An 8,227-nucleotide genomic window follows, 5' to 3' on the forward strand; every position below is an offset into this window, starting at 1 on the left:
GACAAAATGAAGCAGACCTTGCGGAGGCGGCCAGACGCGGCAGAATCGCCTCGCGCGACATCATCGTTTTCGGCGCGATTGCCGAGCATTCAGAGAGGATAGAGTATTGATCTGATGATGGTCAACAAGTCGAGTTGGTCTTTCATAGTCAATTTGCGACAGATCTGGTGATTGTGGTGGGATAGGTACTTGACCGATGTGCCCATCCATGCTGCATACACCTCCATACACACACTTACCTACCGACTGTCTGTCAAGCTCAGGCCATGACTCGCATTGCTGCACACTTCGAACACAACAGCAAGGCGGTCTGCAAGGGTCGCACATGAGAACACACGATCCAGCGGTATACGGAGTACAGACTCCATAAATGATGGTCAGGCACTGCGCCAAGCAGATTGGCTTCCCCATTCGTGGGCTCGCGCTAGTCGCCTATACAGATCCGAACGAAACTCCTACAGTCGCCTACGGGGCCCATTTCGATGGCTCGATCCCCACGGCACAGGAAAAAAAGTTTCGGCCTCACCGCTACATCCACGCGCATTTCCAACGAGAAAATCACAACGATCGATCAGTTCGATCCGAGCATATGGAAGAATACGGAGAGGACGAGATAGGGCATGAGGAAATCGACCAAAGAGGAAATACCGAGGGACGATGGCACGACACATCTGACAGGGAATAGTTACACGATTCCCCAGAACGGTAATCGGCCGACCCAGACAGACATGGCCCAGTCCGAGGCGCTCAGTCCACCACGGGATTCGGGACAGGGTCGGCAAGGGGGAAGAGAAGAAGAGCGAGCACTCGGGGCCGAGGATGCCGAGGAGAAAAGGAGCCTCCACACCCGTGGTTGGAGAAAGCAGACCAGACCAGAAGGGGGAGGTTCGGGGATAGTGACAGAAACGGAGAGGGTCGCCCCAAGGGAAGGTTTGCACGGAGACGCTGGAGGCCAAGCGGAGGCGATTCCTCCGTTTCACGGAGGACGAGACTCCTGTTTTTTTCCCTCGCTCTTTTCACCGAGGAACCCTTTGGGGGAGGAAGAAGAGGGGGAAAGGGTTAGTCTGTTGTTAGGTAAGGACTTTCTCCGCACTCAAAGCGGTGGCTCCGAAATCATCCGATTGCGGATAGTGAAGATTCTGACGGCTGCGCTTGCATACCTCTTTCTCGCGCCTTTTTATTGTTGGGTGCCGATGATGCTTTGGTACCTGTCAGATTCCGCCACCCAATGCGCGGTTCAACGTGGCCGGATATCACTTCCACCGAGCACACCAGAGCATGAAGTTGAACCCATCGGAGAATCTAGGAAAGCCATCTGGCTTAACTAATCGTCTTCAACCTCCAGATCCGTGCTCAGACGCGGGAGATTGTCGTCTAGAAAGGCGGCAGTGCGCGCCACTAAAGCAGGCCCATGTCTCGACTCCTGGATTAGCGGCAAATCATTGCTCATGACGCAATCCGGCCATCTTCCGTTCGGTCCCTTTTTTCTTGGGTTGCTGGCAGGCTAGAATTTTTCTTCCTGCATTACGGAGTACCTATTGTCCCCCCGCTGCCCCGCTATACTGGCGGTCAAGGATTTTTCAGGAGGCCCCAATTCGGTCGACACAGCAGGACTGTGCTCCGTAGAGCCGACTTGGGTCGGGTCGAGGCTGATGAATCCAGGGTTGGACGCGGATCAGCCGATGAAGGATTGGATAGGGCCAGAGAGGCCATGTGAAAGTCGACGTCGATATCACAAGCCATTCTCCTGCTACAGGCAGCTGGTTGGAGTGCCCTAATCATCGTACGATCGAACTAGGAGACAGGGAAAGAGAGTCAAGAGACCGATTCCACTTAGTTGCAGATAGTACAGTAGTGTCGAGAGTTCCCCTGACTCCTGGAATGTGGTCCTGCCTCTAAGAGTATCTCCCCCCGTCCAAGCTTGCCACTAGTTCTCACTAGGGTATGGAGTGCAGTGTACGGATGGACTCTTGCGTAGGTATAATAGAATGCAGATGGAAGATGGCGAGAATTGTTCATTGTGTAATGACGGATCGCTGAACCTTCCTTCCCGGCCAGGCTGTTTTCAGGCGACGTGTCATTCATGGGGTGCCAAGCCTGGGAGTCGCAATCCCCGGATCATCACTATTATGTATTAATATTATTATTTTTATTATTATTATTATTATTTACCCGCACGGCAATCCGGCCGGCGTCGCCGTTGCCTCAGGGGGTTCTCACATGTCAAGAACATTGGTTCAGAGGGTTTGATATGGAGCAAAAAAATTCTGCAGTATTCTCAACGACTTTATCCAAGAATTGGGAAAACCTCGGGCTGGTTTCTCCGGGGAGGGAGACGTGCCGTGGTTTCAGCTCAGCCCAGGCGGGAGAAAACTCTCCCTCCACATTCTGCCGGGTTGTAAGTACTCCGTACATAGGACCTTGGGGGTTCTTGTCCCACACCCACAGTACGAACATCATCCGATCCGGCTCTGGCCATTCTACCACTCTCTATCAGGATAAGAAAGATTCCAGCGGAGGATGCTGATAACGACCGTGCCATTTCCACCAATAACCGGACCGGCCTCTCATTCCAGCTAGATACCACCCAGCCAGTCAGGAGAGCGTCCGGAATCCGGATGAGCGGCCCCGCAGAAGAACCTGGGGATGAATCATATACCAGAAATAAATAGCTAGAGAAGTAAATTATGCCGGAGTACGGAGTAGTTACTAGGCAAAATACTACAATACGCAATCGATGGAAAATAAAATTAATATCCTAAAATATACCGGTGATATCAGCGTGATACCATTCCTCAGTCTGATTGGCTCCCGCCCACTGTTCCAGAAGCTTGTGGATCTCCCGATCGCTGGCCTTGGTGCCTTGTGGGTCACGGTGCGTCGCTGTAAGCGTGGGGGCCGTGTTGGTACTGCGTTACAGTGTGTTGTACCTCTGGTAATTTACCCCAATTAGGTAGGTGCCTACTACTAAGGTACCCTAGGTATCTCTTAGCTATCACCTACCTACCTACCTAAACTCGATAGGATCTGATCAACTAAATACATGCATTGATACTACCGTACTATCGCAAAGTTCAATCTCCGATGATATCCCTATCTCCAAACCTACCAGGTCTTGATCCTTCCGAAATCACGTAATTTCCCAACTGCTTCCCCAGATTCCCACCGTCCCCGCACATACCTGCCAAGCATCCCAGATGTCACCGTCGTTGGAATGCCTCTACCACCCTGACAGGGTTTGACATCCATTCCGTCCCAAACGACAGGATACGTCGAGCCCCTAATCCGCACCTCTCACGCTCATGCGTGACTGGTTGCCATTCTGGACGGCCTGAGCCGCGCGGCACAACCCGGGATACTCTTTTAGGACAGACCATGGGTATGTTTGTTTATGTAATGCTGCCAGGCATGGAGTCAACGCATCGACGGAAACATCCACGAGTATGCTCCTAGCCTCGACGCTTAGGAACGGCTTGCAGACAGCACTCAAGGTGGAAAGTCCATCCAACAATGTGTGTCACCCCCCTTGGCGCCTGCGACGGACCAGGCGGCTTGCGCTCCAGTGGTTCCAGACCAGATTGTGCGACGCTTCTCTCGCGATGGAAAACACACGGACAGTGAGGCGGGCATCGGCAACGACTGGGCCACGCAGACTCAGAAAATACAAAGTAAAATAATAATGATGATGATAATAAGGTAATAGTATCATACAATAGGCACCTCCGCATCAGATAACCCGAGACCTGGCTGCTGCGCGTCCAGATTGGATGGCGCTGGGATATTGCTTTCGCCCTGACCGCGCATCATCGCCAGATCACCGCTGTGCAGACATTACGTCTGCAGCCGGTCAGCGTCTGGACTTTCATGGGAGCAAGTGTTTTCCATCCTCAATGTTTCATCTCTCGTTGCCCATACGGCCATCATTGGACCGCGCAGGCCGTCGAGGGAAACCGGATGGCCTGACACCATCATCGTCACCTCCATCGGACGATCTGATGATTCCGACAGTCCAGTTCTACCCCACACAGACCGCGGGAATCACGCAACGCCGTCCCGGTGACGAGCGAAGATGATCTCCCTGCCCCCCTCCCTCCCGCCTGATATGACGCTTGCTGCAGGCGTGCATGATTCCCCCATGATTCCCCGATGCTTGTCCAATGGTCGCGGCAAGATCGTCGCCCTATGTGATGCAATGCGTAGATGCGAAATCGGCCGCGCTGGCGAGGCGAGACGACTGACCTGCGATGTCGGGAAATGGGCACATCCAGAAAACTTCCCCGGAAGTCAAAACCATATCATTAGGTAAATCAGTGGGTTCGACTTTTTCGCACCGGAGCGGTCTCCCCCAGATAATGGGCTCAGTCTCCGCACCCGACTAGGCAGTGATACGAGCACCCAACCCAACCCTTCCGGCTCGAACCACCCCGTTTTTCCGTCATGTTGGCAATAACCATCCACCGGTCGATCGTCTTAGCGCTGCAGGCCACAAGCCCCATGGGGGAGTCGTCTTTTCCAGCGACTCAGGCAGCAGAATTCGTCTACTACAGACAGGGTGTAGGTAGAAGTGGGGGAGCTGCGATTTAGCCCCGGACGAACGCCCGAGCTCGATTAATAGGGTAAAACCCGCCAGCTCGAGTTAGGTAACTAGTGCGATCATCCACGGATAAACGGCTCGCACACATCCTTGGCGTTTGCGTGTTCTTGGAGCCTGGATGGAGCTGTCCCTGTTTCATCGTATCCTATACAGACGGACAGAAGGAATGGTCAAGGTTGGTCGGTAGAATGCGGACCGAATAGCCCGCAGGTCTAAATCCTCCAACTCGCGATACGCCGATAGGTGTTGGTCTAATGGTAACGACCAAATCGGAATGCAGATCGCTGGGCGATGATCGCGGGGAAGATCTTCAGTTCCAAAAGTTCGCCCAAGTGACCAGGTCGGGAAAGTTTTGGAGAGAGACAGCGGACTACCGGAAAAGTCTTCTTCTCTCCATGGGGATTGCAGGTGGGTTCTCTACCTACTACTGTAGGTATTTTACCCCTAGATACCCGGAGCGCACCTGGCTGCCAACTATAGGGATGATCGCAATAGTGCATGGGGTCAACATGTGACCCGCTGTCTAACTACTAGTCGTTACATAAGGGTTATCAAGATACGGAGTACAAATCTCTGGCCAGTCAGTCGGCGGCCCTGGCGCTCGTGACAAGAGGTGACTTGCAGTGACTGCCCCAGACACAGTCGGCAAAAGCGGGAAATCATTCCATGCTTATCGGTCACTCCCTAGGGGGGATTGGCATCGGTACCTGCGTGCCAGTGCCCCGTCTCGTGCATCCCATTTGTCCCACCTGTCTCCAGTTGGTATACCTAGTGGCGGCAGAGTGGTGGGGGAACTAAGAGGGCAAAAATAATACCACAGGTAATAATAATGGTCACTCGGCAGTCGGACCGGCACCGGCTGAGGTTACCGGTGACCTTGGAACATGACCCCCACGAAGATAAGGATCCTACGGAGGACCTACATACTTGGAGACCTTGAGACTGCTGAGATCACGCAGGGAACGACATACGCATCCTGAACTATCTGTAGAGTACTTTTGTCCTTCTTATCTGGCCCATCCCATTAGCCCTTCCCCTCGTTCTTCAGCTGGTCTGATCCCGCCGACTCTACCCTATCACGACCAAATCCCATGCTGATACCTGCCGTGGGTGTGACAAGTTTCATCTTCTCCCTAGGCACTCTCCTATGGACGTATCCATCCCCATAGTCAGCAGCCTGGACCGCCCGGGCGTTCCAGGATCGGCCACTAACCGACCAGCTGAGGACGGCTCCGTGCAGCTTGCCCGCGGGCTTGGATCCCGCCAACTGGCCTCTCGGCGATTCGTCTGGGGTCGCCGCCCAGAACCCTTGCAGAGCGCGCGGTAGGGATGATGTCCACCCCAGTCCATTAAAGGCTCATCTTATACGATGTACATCATCTCTGGAGTCGCCGGATTACCTAAAAAAGTCAACCAGAAACAGATAGTCATCGATACTACATAATGAAAATCCAACTCCAATCAGCCGCCAAATGGGCCAACGCAGACGTGGCGGCACAGCCTTCTGTACACATCAGCTCATCTCGTCATCTCATCCTCTCGTCCCCTGTGGATCGAGTTACCGAGTCCGTATCTTTCTTTTTCCTGGCGGCTTGGCTTCCCCAGGTTCATCCGAGCTGAACCCACCCAGCCCCAAATGTTGGACACAATATCCGGGGACCACAATTCCACTGAGCCAAGACTACTGTTGCACCTCAGACGTAAATGACCGAAGAAGTTCCGTGACGAGGAGTTGGCTCGGAGAATCCGTCCCACAATTTTTTATTATCCATATTATTCGGGGAAAAACCCCCCCCCCCCCCCCCCCCCCCAAAAAGTGGATCTGGGGATGGAATCGTGGAGTTCATTAGCCGACGGATCCTGCCAGACGCCTGTGGACGGCGGTTGGCAGTGGTCGCAGGCAAGTTTCACCATTCAGGCGATTTTCCCAAGGGGTCGTCGCAGATAGCATGCGCCCATTATCGCGCCACTCATCTGGGGCATGATCAGGGAGCGGTTATTTACCAAGATCGCAGCGGACTTCCACCGGGTAATTGGCGGCGTTTGACCCGTGTGTCGTAGTATCGGAGACTCCCCGGGGCAGAAGTAAGGTAGTTCGAGCAGAATTGCCACTGTGAAGGAAAACATGGTTCACGCGGTGAGTCGATATCGACAACCCGAGGCAGACGTTGGCCCATTGTCCTACTCGATGATGGACGGCTGATGCAATCATCCCGTGCTAGTTATTATTGTTTCCTGCGCTTGAGTCATCCCGGCTTATTTTCGTCGCGTTCACCTCCGCCCGCCAGTGAACACCGCCGACCAGCTTTCCCCCAGACCTTCTCGACTGCGGCGATGATGAATGATGAAGTATACCAGCTGTAGAATTGGAGATCGACTCTCTCGACCCAACCTCCTTTTGACATCAGCACCTCCCAGGATCGACGCCATCTGTCGCCCCGGGCGTTTGGGGGAGGTTTCTTATCTCAGCGGTCGATCTATTATTCTAGACCAGCTGGCCCGGCTGAAGGAGGGGAACGACACCAAGCATGAAATAAGACGTGAGAGTTTCTTGGGTCGTCGTCATCACTGTTTCCCTTCTCATCATCACTTCTGCAGATGTCATCATATTCTTGCCTCTCTTTTCAGCCGGCGCTGGCCTTAATTGTAGAGTATAGTTCATCTGGACCATCCATCTCGACCCCGAGTGCTGGTACCGGATGATATCTGGGGAATATCACATGGGGTTCGTGGGGTTATCTTCCTGGGTTGTAACAATGATAAGAACTCTGCACACCTATTAGGTACCTACCTAGGTACGTAGAGGTCTACGTAACAATGGACATAGTAAGGGGAACAACAGCCAAAAGAGAAACCCGATCGCGTCAGAATCATCCGCGCTTGGGAATCCGGTGCAATTGTGTTTCCCATCCGCGATAGCCGGATGGTTCGAGCCCTTACCAAATATTTTACCACTGTGACCCTACCTGGGCCACGGGGCACGCACTTCTCCAGACCACACAGCCCATTTCTGCAGTTCCAGTTTCTACTCCGTAATCTCTATCGACTCTAGTCCGCCCCACCTTGTCTTTTCCCTTTTTGAATGTCTCTTTTCTTGTCCCGGTCAGACTGAGAAGACTTTTGCTCCCATGCAGGGCTCGAAAGGACCACCCATATTCTTCCAGAGGAAGGGTGTAGGAACGCGATGTCTTCATATGACAGAATAAATCCTATATATCCTTTATAGGATCATTTATCAGTATACCAAGAGTAAGAATAGACATGACAAAATAAATTAAATCTCCCCCACGGAACCCGACCGGTGAATCTCCAAGAAAAGCAGCCGATTTGGGTCGAGCACGTTCTTTTTTGGGAAAATTGGAAAATCAAATAAAATTCTGAATTTTCTTTTTCTCCATTAAAAAAATAAAACAAAAAATCTTTTTTGCCCCCCCGATATCCCTCCCCACACATAATTTTTTTTTTCTTTTTCTTTTTTTCTTTTCTTTTCTTTTTTTTTTTCCTCTTTCTCACCCCCTTCACCACTCCGATTCCGATAACTTCCCCCCCTCCCTTCTCCCTCTGCAACTCTTTCTGCTCTCCCCTCCCCCGAGCTCCGTTTCTTTCTTCTTCCCCTCCATTCGCATCCTGTCT

The 8,227-nt window shown here is 52.5% G+C and overlaps 1 protein-coding gene across 1 annotated transcript; it reads left to right on the forward strand.

The window, feature by feature from the left end:
- Window positions 1-728: 728 nt before the first annotated feature.
- On the forward strand, window positions 729-1,328 carry ATEG_01117 (uncharacterized protein; the record flags this gene model as incomplete). Its single annotated transcript, XM_001208482.1, has 1 exon — window positions 729-1,328. One exon carries the CDS (start codon window positions 729-731, stop codon window positions 1,326-1,328), a length of 600 nt encoding a protein of 199 aa, XP_001208482.1.
- Window positions 1,329-8,227: the final 6,899 nt, after the last annotated feature.

The sequence above is a fragment of the Aspergillus terreus genome, genomic scaffold, assembly GCF_000149615.1.
Source record: "Aspergillus terreus NIH2624 scaffold_2 genomic scaffold, whole genome shotgun sequence".
Taxonomy (NCBI): domain Eukaryota; kingdom Fungi; phylum Ascomycota; class Eurotiomycetes; order Eurotiales; family Aspergillaceae; genus Aspergillus; species Aspergillus terreus.